Below are 16,528 nucleotides of genomic sequence, written 5' to 3'. Positions count from 1 at the left end.
TTGTTTTTTGAAGTTCACAATATGGCAGAAAAAACTCAAGATGAAAATACCCCTTCTAATTTTCCATTTGCTTCTGGTTCAGTGTTCTAAATGGGAGGAAAAATTTCTTATCCAGTTCTTCATCTTTTATAATGTGGACTGTTTGTTTCAGGAATTTTCTCTGCTTATGTATATTCATTTTGCTTGTGCAAAGGTCCCTGATTTCACACAGAGTTTTTGGGTGCTGCTGTTCATAATAGATTATAAAGCAACAAAAAGAGGAAGTACAAGGGTGACACTTCTCAAACAGTGTGTTAAAGTTTAGTGTTAGTATGAGTCTGCTTGTTTGACCAGCTGCATGTTTTGGTGCTGGACTGTAAAGATGTGCTAGGTGAGATTTTGGACCTTTGTCCTGGTAAAAAAAGTTATTTTCATGAAAAATGTTCCTTAATGAAACAGTGTGTCAGGAAGGAACAAAAGCATTGCCTTGTTCATCAGGCAGAAGCAATAGAGCTGCTTTACTGTGGCAGACTTTTTCTTTAAAAAAACCCCTTAAATAAAAGCAGTGACTACATGCATTTTGGACATTCTAATTAGAAACATTTCTAACATTTCTTCTTAATTGTTTTTTCTTGCAATGGCTTCATGAAATACAAGCAGTTTGCATTTTCAAAGAGCAAAGGCGAAGTACTTGCTGTGAAAATAGTTATTTGAATTAAGTCTTCTCAGATTTTACTTTAACTGAAATGATCTCATGTGGAATTACAGTAAAAATTGAGCAAGATATTGACTTACAGAATCTTCTGCCTTCATCTCATCTCAGTGAAGTGCGGAGCTTTCTGTAATCATGAAGTTCCATCCTTAAAACCTGATTGGTCTTGGGTTTTTCATGAAATTTTTTTTAAGGAACAGACATTATTAAAAACTTAGAATACCAAAATCCGTTCACATGTTTTCATCTTTGTTATGACATGCAGTACTTTAGTAAGCCTGGCTTACTATAAATTGAATTCAGTGTTGAAACTGTTTCTGCAAAATAGATTTTGTGTCTTAAAAGGGTGGTATGAAAAAATTATACTTTGACTAAAATGTGATTTTACTTTAATGTTATTCCCTTTAAAAAACAGGAGTTGAGATGTTTGACTCAAATGCCTTTATTGAAATTTTAAAATAATGCTATCTAAAATAATACTTAAATCTCTGTGGGCCTTGGTCCAAGCAACTGATAGGAATCTTTACAATAGGCTTGACTTCATAAACCCAGCACTAGTAACTTCTAAATGGGTGGACTGTTCAAGTTCTGTATAGATGGATGTTTTTTTCCTGAATCTGCTTGGAAATATATCCAAGCTCTGAATTGTCAGCTGAATTTGGACTAGATTATTACTGCAGAGCTGAAAGGCTGTTTACAATATTATGTATAGTGTAAAATTGCTTTTTGTTTTAAGTGGGTCAGAGCTATAGCCAAGATACCAGGCAGATGCATGATCCTTGATCTAATAGGAGCAAAAATTAATCTTACTGGATCTTCAGGATACTTCAGTGTGCTGAGCAGATTGCTAATATGTATGCATGCTCTTCAATAATTCAATTTTCATGAATTATAAAGTTATATTTCTCTATTAAATCTGACTGAGTTTCATGCTGCTCCTGGGATTTTCTAGCATCACATCAAACATGTAGGCAGAATTGTTCTAACAGCCTCTCTCCCTCTCTCTCTGAGATTATTTCCTGCCACCTTTCAGTCACAGTTTTTCTGCTGCACTGGGCCTTTAGTTTCTGACCATCCCAGTTATTTGAACCAGAGTGCAATGAAAAGACTGGGCAGGACAGGCTGGGTCCTCACCATGTGTACAACCTTTCCAGAGGGATGAGCAATTGATTCCTGCTCTTTTGAGGAAGGGCAAAGGCTGTGCTTCTGCTCACACTCTTTTGTGTTTTCCAAAGAAATAAAAGGCAGAAATCCAGAGCTGGATTTCAGCTCTTGGACCCTGGAGCATCCGAGAGAATGCCAGGTGCTATGATGAGATGATCTGCTAAATCTTTCTGCAAGGACTCAGTGAAGTGTGAGAAAAAGGGTCAGTGGCACTTACACACTTCATCTCAGAGTCCTCTGCAGATGTTTTTCAAGGGAGCCAGAGCGAGGGCCTGATGGAATTGCTATGGAAACAGAGCTTATATTATTTATTTACTTACTTACTTACTTATTTATGCATGCATGTATTTAAACCCTGACTTCCCTTAATGGCATATCTTGGAAGGCACCCAGTTTCAGGAGACTTTGTTCATTGGAAATTGGGGAATGTGAAATGTTGGCTGCTGGTCAGCAGCTCCAAGGTCCAGCAGTTCTGCAGAGAACTCTGACAAAGTGCAGTCTGAAAGTGGAGTGCTCTGTTGTTGTAGCAGAATATATAGGCTAAATTGAACCCTTTTTGTATTTGGAGTTGCATAAGTGTTGTTGGACATGAAGAAAGGACAGAATGCAGCTTTGCAGTGATACTGGAACTGAGTAACTGTTAAAATAGATAGAGTTGGTGGTATTAATGCCTTTTTTAACATTATTCTGTGAAGGATTCAGAAGAGTGGTGGGGGCAAGGCATTCTTATACCAGTCCAGCATCCTTGGTGTCAGTGAAGAAAGCTGGAATTCAGTTTTGTTTGTTGAATGTTAAATGCGAGGCTTGTCTTTTATGCATGCCTAAAAAAGGTTGTGGAAAACTACTCAGAACTTTATTAAATATGAAGTGGATAAGGACAGAGCTGGAAGCTCCAGATGACATTGTCATCTGGTTTTCAAGGTATGATGCTCTCAGTCTCAGCTTTGATTGCATATATTCAGAAGCTTTAAGAAAAAAAAGTCTTGCAGTAAGAAGGACAATGTGGAGAGGTGTTTTAGCATTGCAACATCCATAGTTTTTGGATGGAGTTTTATATTTTTTTGGCAGTCCTCTGGTATATCTGATAGCTGCTTTGCATTCCTGGAACGCTGAATGCAAATCTGTTTGGTGTTATTTAAACTGCCATGTTTACCATGCTACAGCTGGGCATTAAGAGACATACAGGAGCTGTGCCTGAACCTGAATTTGCCTTGTTGTGGCTTCCCATGCAGGCACAGGACATTTTCCTGCCCCCATATTCCCTGCCGTGTGTCATGCCAGGACATGGATGCTGGGATGGTGTATGCATTACTGCCTCTGCAGTTCTAGGGGTCTCTGTTAGCATCACTGCATGGTTTTGGCTTTTTCTCAGGCATTGTCTGAAATGAGGAGGATTTGTTCAGGCCATTGAGCCTGAAACTTTACACTTAGGCATCTTTTACTCAATTTTTTGGCCGAAAATCTCCGTTAGGGTAGTTCTGCTTTCTGGCAGCCCAGCTAATACTGCTGCAGCCATAGTGAAACACTCTTCTGCAAACCTGATATTGTATACCATGGAGGAATGTGTGTCTTCCTTTTATAACTTCTGCAATTTATAAAATGAAGTATGCTTGGTGTAAAGCAGAACATTGTTATGACTGAGGGTTTTTTTTCTTTAATCTTTTTTGTGGAGTATGGGCAATGCATTACTTCTACAGGAGATGGTAATTTCATACCTGAGGTACTTGAATAGCACAGTTTCAATCTGTGGAACATCAGCCTTTTGTAGCATATAACCTAATAAAAATTGTAAAAGGCTGATTCCACCAGAAATGCTTAATTATAGGTCTTTGATAATGCTGGCATTGGAAAGGGGGCATTATGCATGCCTTTATTAGCTGTTCTAACTCTACTAGTGTTACTGTCTTTTAAAGACTGTGAATTAATACATGAGATTCACATTTTAATGCAATTTCCATTGCAGTACTGTTGGTTTGTATGTAGGTCAGAATCCAGGTTTGTTTGTCCTGGATCTTTTTTTTTGCTCTTTTTGATTGTTAAGAGTGAGATAAGAGAAGGGGCTAACATTTTATAAAAGTGTATTGTAGGAGAAAATTAATTTTCCTTGTAAGAGGCTATTGTTTTTGTTCTATAACACTATTTTCCCTGTAGATGACCTATTACTGTTTAAAAGATTCAATTATCTATGTTCAGTGTTTAACTATAGTGTCCTTACAATAGAGACCTTTGTTCTCCAGAAAAATAAAGCCTAGTCAGTAGTTTGCTAAAGTACTTTGCAAAAATAGCTTTTTGATTTCAATGCCAGTCTTTAATATCTAATTAATGAAAGTGATTGAATTCACAGGAGCATTCAGTGCTCCCAACAAGCAACAATTAGCAGAGAGAAATATGGCACTGAGCAATGCTGTTCATATTGCCTACCTCTAAATGTTGAAGTGTGTGGCACTAAGTGTGACTTCTGAGGAATAAATATCCAGGAATATTCAGGAATATATTATGGTTTTCAGTGTGCAAAAGATTAGGTGGTTAATTTTCCTACCATAATTTTAAATACTGCTGAGTTGCTAAGCAGTTCACTTACACTCCTCCCTTTTTCTAGGCTTTATATGCAGTTTTTCAATTTCAGTGCTCTATGCATTGATGTTTTGCAGGAGAAGAGAGTGGAAAAGAAACCAAGTTGTAGATCGTGGATTTTTGCATTTCTTTCTGAGCTGCATGATTATATATTTTTGTTGAAGTTTGTGTGAGCCAGAGTTTTGCAATTTTTTGTGGACTGCATTTAAATCCTCTGAAGCCAAGTTTTTTCCAGTTAAGGCAGAGTTATCCATACACTTTTTTATATGGATAACTCCTGTGAGAGTTTCCTCCACTGTGTGCTGTTAGGTGTTGTTTTGAGTGACAAATTTGTTCCAATTATGTACTCTTTGTCTTTGCAGTGTTCTGGATGATGAGGGGAGCAGCCTGCGTCAGCAGAAGCTTGACAGACAGGTAAGATTTTGGAGGAGGACTTTGCTCCTTAAAATCTGAATCCTGGAGTAATGAAAACACTGATAATTGATAGAAAATGGCATCCTTTGATTGGGAGATGCAGAAGAGAGATCTGTGGAGGCTGAAGTTAACAAGTCTAACTTTCATTAAAATTTGTCTTCTGACTGTGGTTTGAGTGATTTCCACTGCCTTGGACTTGTTTTAAGCTATTGTACAATGTATTTATTACCCCCTCTATGGAGCAGTCACACCAGCCAACAGAGGTTAACCACAAAGTTTTTATTCAGTGAATTTAGCTCTTGTGGCTGTAACCTAGTGGCCCTGTGTGCTATGTTGCCTATTTTCTGACTGCATTCCTACATGTGCAAGGGAGTCAGAACATGAAATTTGAGGGAATTGTGTCATCACATTTTAATGGGAGTTGAGGTTTCTGATTTTTTTTGATTTCTGTGGTCCCCTTCTCAAAAAATGCTGTCATTTTTATAGTTACACCTTGTGAGTAATTTTATCCTTTTCTATTGCCACTATTTCATCAGCTTGCATGTCTAACAGCATCTCATTTTCAAATTCAAGTACTATTTATGCCATAATCCTGTGCTTAATTCTGATTATGGTGGAGTCATGTTGAGGTGTTAACACAACTTAGGGAGCTGAAAGAGTTCACTCTCCATTTTTATTCCTCAGTTTTATTGCATCTCCTTTCTAGAAACTAAAGTATCACTGTACAGAAGCAAGGAAAAGGTAAGGTAATAGATAAGTAAAATTAACAGTTTAGTTCTCTGAGGTTGTGGAAGAGGGCTCAAATTAGGTCCCCATGGTGCCACTGGATGCCAAAGGTTTTGGTTTTCACCAGGTCTAGCTGAGAAATTTAAGTGTTTAATTAAAGTTCATCTATTATAGCTGTTAAATTAGGCTTGTGTCCAGTATTATCACTTGATTCTAGTTTGCAATTACCTGCTTTTAATTTACAGAAACTGAAATTGGCATCTCTGCCTCGTGCCCTTGCTTACCCTCCCATTGCTTCACAGCCAGTATTCTCACACTGTTGTTTTCCCAAGGGTTATTTCCAAGCAAGCTCTGACAGCTGGTGGGCTGCTCAGAAAGATGTATTTTAATTATTTGCTGTTTTCAGCAGAAGGTGTTTCAGCAGTGGGCTGGTTGTGGTGCTTTTTTGGAAAGGTTTCCTGTAACCCGACGTCCCAATCTCCTGCCTGCCAAATGCTGCCGCTGTAGAGCCGGGGAAGGGGTAAAGCTGACCATGGTTTTCCAGGGTAGGATGCTGCTGTTTGGAGGGCAGTAACAGATGCCTTTCTCTGTCTTTTCTCCAGAGAGCACTGCTGGAACAGAAGCAGAAAAAGAAGCGCCAGGAGCCACTGATGGTTCAGTCCAACGTGGACAGCCGGGCGAGGACGCGCAGGACGAAACATTCGGAGGAGCAGGCCCCGCTGGTTGAATCCTATCTCAACAGCAACAGCAGCACCATATATCATGGTACAGAATGCCACCTCCTGCAGCTGTATTTGCTCAGAGTCCTGGTGTGGTGCTCATTTTATGCTCAGGAGAACAAAAGCTCTTGTTTTGCATGTTTCAGTAAATCATTGATATCCTTCTCTTGTGTTTGGGGATAAAACCGTCAGAATTTGCAATTGTAGCCTAACAGGAGGGAGCAAGGTACCTAGCTGCCATTTCAGTGCTGAACTGGGAAAGAGATAGCTTGTCCCTTCTGCCACGGCTATTTAAGTGTCTTCAGCCTTGGTTCCTAAGTAGAGCTGATGGGTTCCACTCTGAATGTTCCTCTGCGTGTAATTTTGCTTAAACCTAAGAGAGGTAATGACAAATGTGAAACCTATTAACTAAGTTCAGCTAGGACTGAATATAGTAATTTTAAAGATTCTGTGTTTCTCCAAAGTCCATTAAAACAGGTAGAGAAGAACATTTCAAACTCGTACAATGTCTCCATTTTCTCATTAAAGATTACAGGATCTAGTAGGAATAGAGTCACTTAAGGCATCACACCCATAGGGGAAAAAAATTGTCATTTCTTTTCAAAGACATTAATAATCAGAAATAAATCCTAAGGAAACCAGGCATTATTTAGTTCTGTCCTCATATTGCCCATGCTTTTTGGCCCTCTAAAATGGTATGTACGTACTTTTCCTCAGGATTTCCTAAGGGGCAGCTTGGGTGATCCTTGTCAAAAATTTGACTCTTGTCAAATATCATATATTGATATATATATCATTCCAGGTTGGTAACACCTCCCAGATCTATAGAGAGCAGTAATTTTCCAGTTTTCTTGTTTTGCAGATCATTAAGTTGAATGTAATTCATAGGGGAATTCATAAGCTTCAATAGCAAAAGGCTTCCTTCCCTGACTATCGATGAGTTTGTGGGACAGAAGCTGAATCAGTATCTACTGATGTTGATTGGGAATGCAGCTGGCAGATTTCTGGCTGGCAATGGTGTTAGGTGGGAGAGTACTTTGGTTTTGGGGTTTACACATTAAATCTTAATATGCTTTTGTGAATCTAACTCTTTTAAAAGAACCAATAACAACCAGTATCCTTCTCTTATACAAACAAAAATTTAACCCAGCATTCAGTTCAAATTTCTGTCAGTTTTACTCACGTGCTGGACATTTTGTCTCCCTGTTGTTTGTTTTCACTTGCTGGTTTTGTTTTCCATAAAAACAAGGTGGGTATTTAGTATACAATAACAAATTCTGCTCTGAGAAGTGCAGGTTTCAGTCTTTCCTCCTGGTTAGCAATTGGTGGAATTTTTTAGCTGATTACAGCTACAGAATTTACTGTTAGAATCTGGAAATTACATTGTTTAAATGTTGAGATTTTGGTAATAATGGGCCTTTTAAATCTTTTTTCTATAAGCAAATAGGATACCATAAGTGGTTTCAGATGGAGAATTATTTTTTCAACTTAGTATTATTTTAATTATTTTTTTCTATTAAATAGTAACATTTCTCTTTACTGCCTGTTTCTCAGGGTCTGGGATGTAATTTTTAAAGATTAAACTGAATGGCTTTCCAGTCTAAATCAAAATATTTGATTTAGCACAAACATTTAGTGTGTTTATTTTTTAATCAGACAAAATAGAAATTTTCTCTTTTTCCTCTTACACTCAAGAGTTTATCAAAGGTAAAAGCTATTCTGAGAAATAATATAGCAGAGAGATAGTGCTGTTTACTAAACCCCTTATATTGCCAGTTGATCAAGGTTTTAATTTTCACAAATCTGAGAAAAAGATATTATCATCATCACATAATTGCTAACAAATTTCATATATGTACTAACTGAGCTAAATTGTACACCAATTTGCACCAGAGTGGATTTCCTCAGTATATGAGTGAGATTAACTGTGCTCTTAAGGTAAAAGTGACCCTTCCTGTCATATTATACCACACCATTCACTGGAATACTTAGATTTTTTTCTCCCTAAATGAGTTTGTTCTAAATTTGTCTCTCAAACCCTTTTAATATTTCACAAGGTTTCAGAGAAGCAAAGAAATATAATGTTTCTCATATTCAACATGACATTTGTTAATCCCTTGGGACAGCTCTCCTCGCAATAAACCATGCAGTTTGCCAGAGCCAGCTTAAAAGAATTTAATTACCTAGTAGGGTGTTTTATGGCCTTGTAAAATCCTTTGTTAGGCACGTTGCTTTTGAAAATATTACAAGAACTTTCGAAGTGTCCTTTTTTGGTGTGGCCTTCTCTGGGAATGTGCTTAATGTCTCCAATTCCCCAATTTGCAGGGAACATTTTGGGGTTTGATGACCATTTTTAACTGTGGCATTGAGCTTCAGGGCTGGCAGGTTTTTTTTCCCCCTTCAATGAAAACATTTGTATGTGGCAGTGTCGGATGCATGAGACAGCTGGGCTGTTTCTAAAGAACTATTCTGCTCTTTTCCGTTCATTTGTGGCTGTTATGGGCATGCTGATTCCAAATTGAGAATGGCTCTTTGATGGGACTTGATGCTCTACTGAATGAACTACAATGCTTGGATGAGCATGTTTGTGAAATCAATTCCTGTGCTAGCAAATGCTACAGAAAGAACACTTCTTTCCACCTATCATCCTGCTCCACTCTCTCTTTTAGCTTGCACTGGTTCTGTGTAGCACAAAAGTACTTGTTGATTTCAACAAATAATTGGGTGCCTGTGTGGATATATCTCTATGGTACTTTGAGCAAAGTAGGTCAGAGATAGCATCTCAGCAATTCTCAGATGCTGGGAAATTCTCCTTCATACACTGCCACTGCTTATTCTGATGCCATTAACTGTGCTGGGAAATTCTCCTTCATGCGCTGCCATTGCTTATTCTGATGCCATTATCTGTGCTGCAATGGTTCCCTCATGGGCAACTCTACTCTGCAGTAAAAACTCTTTTAATTCCAGAATAATTATCAGAGGTTGGAGTAGAAAGTCAGTAATTCTTGTTCTGGAATAGAGCATCAGCCTGGTGAGCTACTTGTGGGTAGATAGAGTAGAACACCTTATTTTGCTAGTTAAGCTAACTGTGGATTGCCAGAAATGCCATAATTTTTTTTCTTAGATGACTTAAAGGCAGAGAAATGACACATTGGTAGAACAAAATGGTATTTATGTTCCCTGCCAAGGGTTGCCAGCAATTCCTCTGGGTACCGTGAGTCTTTTAAGGAGATGTGTGCTCTTCCAGTGAGGAGGTGGCTCTGCAGAATTCACCATGCACGAGTCTCCACACAGAACGTTTCTTCTCATCTGTCCCATGTTTCACATACAGATAAAAGTCTTCAGCTACTGTACCTTGTAAATGACTTGAATATAGCGTATATTTTTAAACCTTTTTGTTGTTGGCATAATGCCTAATTAACTAATAACAACAAAAGTTACCTGCAAGAACTGAGATGAATTAGGCTGAAAAGACCACCATGATATAAAATCTCCCTGGCACTCAGGTCTATGAGGGATTGGTTTGAGCTGGAGTCCCGGCCAGTGCTAACACAGCCATCAGCACCTGCAGGTCAGGTAGGTAGGGTTAGGCCCCTCATTTGTCTGCCTGCCATTTCAAGCAGTAGGTATCCTTCCACTGACTTCCATGATGTTGTTCTATGGCTCTATTTACAATAAACCTTCTCTCTCTCAGCTCAATTGCTATTTCATCATTATAAACAGCCACGTAAGAACCAATAACAACTTTTTGTATTGCTAATAAATTTAAATTCTAAATAAAAGACAACAAAGGCATTCATTCACCAGAAGAAATTTAATCCTTCTTTGTAGGAGAGATCACTTACATTGTCTTCTCCTCATGTGTTCTGGTTTATTTTCAATTCAGTGTCCTTCATAAGGACATATTGCTTCATGTTTGCTTAAAGTTTTTTTTAAAATTTTATTTGCTGTTCTGAAATATGTCACAGTTACATCTACTTTCTTGTTTTCATGTATTTCTACTCAATTTTGTGAAGTTTGTTGAAAACCTGAACAAACATTTTAGCCTGATTTGACATTGCAAAATTCTGCTACAAATACAGTTCTTTTCAATCTGGATTGCAAATACTGAGCATTCCTGGAGCCAAATAGCATGCAGAGATACACTAATTACTGCAACAATTTAATTACATTATTTAATTACATTTAATGCAAATGCTGAAAGCCCATTTTTACAGAGATTTTACTTCTGTGAAAATGGTGAATTTCCACTGGGGAGTGATTTTTTCTTTTCACAGCACCGAGGAAGGCAGAGATTTGAATGAGTGCCAGATATGCTTTCATTAATATTGCCACACTTTGTTGCAGCTGTGGTGTTTTTATATAAGACTTGAAATTAAAAATGTTTTCAATTAGATACTCTCAGAGTAATTTCCATTGCAACTTCCAATTTAGATTAACCATGTGTAAAAAGGCAGAATGACTTTTTTCCTTTTTTCCTCTGGCATTTGGCAGCACATCTAGGTGTAATGGCTGTGTGGTGTGTTAAACAGACCTCTGATGACAATTCATAGCTTTGGTTGTTAAATTTGACGTGTCATTCTGCTATTTACCATGAATGATGAGAGTGAGTTTTTTGATGAGCATCCTTAGCTGTCAGCTTTAAAAGATGACATCAGTTAAGTATTAATTTAAAAAATCATATATTTGCCTGTTCATCAGAAGAGTGCCTCTCCATCCCTGTTTTCCACTGACCTTGGAATGAGCAGGTATTAGTTTATTTTTTGAAGATAGCAAGGAATGTTCTTTGCAAAGGGCTGTTAATATTGAGAGATCAGGCAGCACTCCAAACATCATGTGGGCTAAACACTTAACTTCCAATAAGCAGATATTCTGAAATCTTTATTTCAGCTGCAGTCTCTTCACCTTAATCTTTAAAGCATCTGTTTGATTTGTCAGCAGTCCTTACTGCACCAGTGCACTTCCAAAATAAACAAACTAACCCAGCAGCAAGGAGCAGAGGGCAGCGGGTAGCAAGTGTTCCACAGGTCTTTTTGTGGTTTTTGGTATTGAATTCTTTGAGAGGAAAGTTTAGAGGAAATGGCCTGAGAAACTCCCTTGTCTTTCCTTTGATGTCCCACTTGTAGTGTATTTACTTTCAGTTACTAGTGGATATTTAGCTGTTTTCTGTCCTGGGCAGCATCTCAGGAGCCAGGAGGGAGGGTGCCCCCAGCACAGGAAATGCCCTGGCAGGCAGAGCCCCATCCCAAAGGCTGCAGACAGGGCAGGCAGAGCTGCCAGCAGCATTCCCTGCAGCCCCAGACATGGCAAGGGATGAACCAGGGCCAGGGCCCTGCAGGGCACCAGGCAGGGTGGGAAAGAGATGCTGCAGTGCACACATCTCCGTGGGGCAGGCGAGCTGCCTGCAGTGCCAGGATGCTCCCAGGAGTCAGGCTGGGAAGCAGCACCTCCAGCACAGCCCTGGGCTCAGCTGGGGCAAAGCCCATGGGCAGGGTGTGGGTGGAACCCCCCAGGGAAGCTGGTCAGGGCAATTGAAGCCTAGTCCTGCCCTCAGGGCTCCAGTATCACAAAGTAATTATGTAATTTATCACTGTCTTTCATCTTCCTGGCATGGGTTTTCCATAGATCATTTTAGCTTTCCTCATTAGTTGTCTGCTTTCCCAAAGTCTGGTTCATTGCTATCAACTCTCCATTTCACATGCTGCCTTTGCCTTCCCCGTCCCCAGGATTAGGCAGCAGGTATGTGGGGGGTTAGAAGAATCTTTTATTTAATTCCTTCTTGTTCTCTCTGAGGAACTCTTAGACCAATGAGCTTTTAATAATGTCCTTAAGCAGCACCAAGTTCCCAAGTACATTGATTCCTTTATTGGAGCACTAAAAAACCCATCCCATTGCACTTCTGAGCATTTTCAGCTTTGCAGCATCAGCCTGGTCATCACATCACTGTTGGAGGCATAAACTGCAAGGAGCCTTAGGGAATTTGCTGTCAATACGGTTTTGGGAATCTGGAATCTGACTGTAAGTTACTAGCTGAAGGAGTAATGCCTTTGATTGTAAGCATTTTGAGGCAGGAGTCAAATCTTTGCATGTGATTAACCAGTAACTAACACACCAAAGTCCTTGTCCTTATTCAGATTCTTGTATTTAACTATTTGTGTGGTCTAGGTAAAACTAATAGAAATATTTAGTAGCACTGTAAATGGGTTTGCCCATCTTCAGAATATTTCTGATAGACTCCAGTGTCTTTTAAATTATTGTAGAAATTCTTGACCAGTGCAGAATCTAGGTTGATTAAATAAACTAAGAATGAGCAACAGCCCAAATAAGCAGCTAGAATGACCAAGGCTAGAACTTCACAAAGAAAAGCAACAAGTCATTCTTACAGTGAAACACAAGAGCTTCTCAGGCAACAATAAGAAAAAGACATCTAATTCCCACTGAGTTGTTAAGGTACACCCTGACTGAACTGTAGTTCATCTTTCTTTGCATGGTACTTGTTCTGGGTTTCACTTTTATTGTTGAGACAATGTTGGTAAATAGAATGAATATTTGCCTTATACTTGCCTTACATACCTCATTGTCTGGTTCAGTCTCTTTCTACTTAAAGTGTTTTCCAGACAGTCTGCACAATTTTAGAATTTTTTTCTTTTTGTGATTTTTCATTTACTTCATTCTTTGCATAATGTACTGTTCAAAAGCACCCTTTTTTTTAGCACATGGCATTTTTATGTGATAGAGATTGGTAAGTTATGATTCATAGATTTTCTTTTCCTTCTCTAAGATCATAAGAGTGTACAAGCACTCATATCAAGAAATATGGTCATACAAATGGCAAAAAGAAATCTGCATTTTCATTCATGCTGCTTTGAAACTCATTTCCTGTGTGAACTTCTCATCATGAAGGCCAGATGGAAAGACATGTTTTACATTTTCATCCACTCATATAAATATGTGTGGGTAATTTACAGAGTTGAAAAAGAACTTGGGTTGTCTCACATGTTTACTCACATGCTTACAAACTGCATCCTTTTATCTGGCTGTGCATTGTAGCTTTATCCCTGTAACCTGGAGTGTTGTCTATCACAGAACTGGTTCATGGAAAGGTTTCTTTGTTCCCTTTATTCTGAATTAGGACATTGGTGCTGCAAGGCAAAGCTGGGACACTGCCCTTGTCAGCCTTGACAAAGCCCTTCCATACTCACCTGTATTATGTTAACAGACTGTTTGCTGTTTGTTCCTCTTTCTTTTCATCTCAGATCCTGAATTAATATTGCACTGTGCTCCCTTCTGTCTCCTGAAAAATACTTTTTTAATACTCTGTTGAGGTTAGTAGTCAGTACTTAATTTAATGAACATGGATGAATAATACTGAAATTAAAGTCACATAGTTGTTTTATTTGTAAGCATGGCATTTATCTCAAAACCATTTCTTTTACAATTTACTAAGTTCAAACTAGAGTTAAATACCAGGTCTGAGAGTCCAGTGGATTTTTCTGTTTGGAATGCTGACTCACTACAGTACTTGCTCCTCCATTTTTTTCTTGTCTGAATGCAAATTCTATTACAAACAAATAATTCTTATGGAAAAGGAAAATCTCTGGGTTTTTAAGTGAAGATGTTAATAATCTGGGGTGGGCATATGAAGTATCAGGATAGATTTTCAAATCTAGTTTCCTACTGTTTAAGATAACATCAGTAGGGATTTTTAAAGCTGCCTAAATGGGTAGCTGTACTGAAATTAAAGCATTTTTGAGTGACAGTCTCTGAAATTTCATCCCCATATAGCTGCATTTAATTTATCCTCTGGTGCCGCCTATCACTGTTTTTAACTTTTTGATGTCCAGCAAACGATGTAATCATATGGTTGTATCAATGACTATTATTTAGGGAGCCAGTTTATCTCCTTTTCCTTATTCAGGCTTTCTTGCAGGGAGCTGTAAATTGGTTTATGGGCTATCTAGAGCCAGTGGAGAACATAGGCTAGAGTTAACCTGAAGGTTTCCATCCTGCTGAGAAGGGAAATTGTTGTCAGTCTGTTAGATAATGATCCAAAGATGCAGCAGAGGGCAGAGGGGAGGACATTTGATCCCCTGACAACGTGGCTGTGGATAAACACTGCTCTCTGACTTGCTTCATCTCCACAAAGGCAGCCTGGAAGGAATGCTGCTTGGAGAAGTTCAAAGCTGCACATGCTAATGACCAGCTGCAGAGTGAGTACACAGCCCTTGGAAATGGTCCTTCTTCCAGCTCTCCCGGGCAGGAGAGAGCACTGGAGACAGAAAACAGGATTTTTCACTTTGCTCCACATCCAAGGCTGCTGGACCAGCTGAGCAGGGGAGGCTCACAGAGCTGTCCCTTTGGGTTTGCAGGCTGCAAGGATCCAAATCCTGGCTGGCCTGTTGACAGGAGCTGGCCTAAATGCAAGGCTGTGCCCTGAACTTAATTTATACAGAAAGCAAACTTTGGTATCTTCACTTTTGGTATCTGCAGACAACACCAGAAAACACATGAGTGAGTGGGTGAGCCTTTGCCGAGGTCTGCTATTTGCCAAATAGCTAAAAGCTAAGAATGAGGTGGTTTTGTGGTGGGGATGGCATGCTGGGATTAAATTTGGATTTATTATAGAGGTAGTACTTTAAATGTAATGGTAATGCTCAGAAATGTATCCTTTGGAAACAGGACATTCTGTGCCAATTCCTTTCATGAACCCCTCACAGTATCATTACCTTTATGATTTGAATCTTACTTTGCAGCCTCCATTACTTGTATCTGAAAGACCCATTTAGCACATACAGCAGCCAAGGTCTCAGAATGGCTCCTGGGCTGAAATCCTGCTCTCTGCCTCACAGAGTAAAGCAATGGAAATATTCTTTTCTCTGTCCTTTGGAGCTCCCTCACTGAGCTTACAATCAGATGCCTCTTGCTTGAAGTTTTGAAGCAAAAGTAACTCAAAAAACATCATGGCTTTACTGGTAAAATGAAAGAATGGCTGGCAAGGTAGAGAAGATAAGTCATGAACTTTGCAATTAATAATGTCAGAAAACTTCATCCTTTTCTAATTGATAATTGCTTTGGACCAAGTAAATGGTGCTTCTTTTGAGTGAATGAATACATCCAGATTTAAAATGATTTAGAGAACTGCCTGGCCATTTAATATAGGTCATTTGTAAAGTACTGAATTTAATTATAACATGGATTACCATCTTCCAAACAATTAAAAGAACACAGCTTAGTTTTTAGAGAGAGACTGAGGTAAAAATATAGCAAAAATGCTGGGTTGGCAAATCACCCCTATTTAAAGACTGTGGGGAGCTGACTCTGGTTCCCTGCACAGTCTGAGGCTGCCATGCCCATGGCGGTAGGACCCAGTGTACTGTGTCTTTTATGTGCCATTTCCCCTGTGCACTCACTCCTTTGATTTTGCCCTACTCATTTCCACTGCTCCTTTCCACTCAGCAGAGGGATTGCAGTCCTCTGATTAGTGTTGGACAAAGGCAGACATGAAAAATTGGGTGGTGACAGGCTGTTTCTTTGGACTTCAAGTCTCTCCTGTAATAATTTAATGTATATTCTCTGTGGAAGGGAGCCCTTCCTCTGCACAATGAGAGAAGGAGCGTGTGTTTGAGTGCCTCAGGTGCCTGCTGTGAATGCAATGCTACTCATAACAGATTGCTGTGCTGGGGAGGGTAGCAGCGGGTTTGGGAGCTGCAGTCTACACAGACATGACTAAATCTGTTTCATCTTTCTCCTCTGAGAATCTCCCTGGTGTTTCTATTTCTATTCCTGCGCTTGAAAGATTTGCTGAAGAGGAAAGTTGCTTCACAGACCAGAAGCTTAGGGAGAATTTTCCCCTTCAGAGAGAGAAAAGTGTCAGTCCACATGTCATTGAGAATCATTTAGTCTTTGGGGAGTTTAAGAAGTTTGTCTGGATATTTAAAAAGTAATTTTAGGGGAACCAGTTCTTTCCCATAATGGTCCTTAGTGGACTTTTTTAATCCTTTTAAAGAAAGTATTTTAGTTTGGGGGGAAAAAAAAAGGGTGGGAAGCCCATGTGCCAGGGAGAGAAACTATGGCCACCACATAAAGCCAATGGGCTTAGCACTTACCAGTGACCAGCAGCCACCCCCAAAAACTCTTGGTGCCCACTTAAAGTATGGGGTGTGAGGTTTGTGAAGTTTCTTTATGCATTTCAGGAAGGCAATTGTGATATTTATCTAACTTCAAGGTTTGGTCTAGCCAG

At 39.2% G+C, this 16,528-nt stretch overlaps 1 protein-coding gene across 7 annotated transcripts in view; it reads left to right on the top strand.

Moving 5' to 3' along the window:
* Positions 1 to 16,528, top strand: part of TUB (TUB bipartite transcription factor) — a 74,124-nt gene that overhangs the window by 22,652 nt on the left and 34,944 nt on the right. For all 7 annotated transcript variants that reach the window (XM_059473700.1, XM_059473699.1, XM_059473698.1 and 4 more), the window contains exons 2-3: positions 4,792 to 4,843; positions 6,172 to 6,334. In XM_059473700.1, the coding sequence (XP_059329683.1) occupies positions 4,792 to 4,843; positions 6,172 to 6,334 (215 nt within the window). The remainder of the gene's footprint in view (positions 1 to 4,791; positions 4,844 to 6,171; positions 6,335 to 16,528) is intronic.

The sequence above is a fragment of the Ammospiza nelsoni genome, chromosome 6 (assembly GCF_027579445.1).
Source record: "Ammospiza nelsoni isolate bAmmNel1 chromosome 6, bAmmNel1.pri, whole genome shotgun sequence".
NCBI classification, from domain to species: domain Eukaryota; kingdom Metazoa; phylum Chordata; class Aves; order Passeriformes; family Passerellidae; genus Ammospiza; species Ammospiza nelsoni.
The sequence above is the reverse complement of the archived record's forward strand: the minus strand, read 5'-3'. Positions and strand labels throughout refer to the sequence as shown.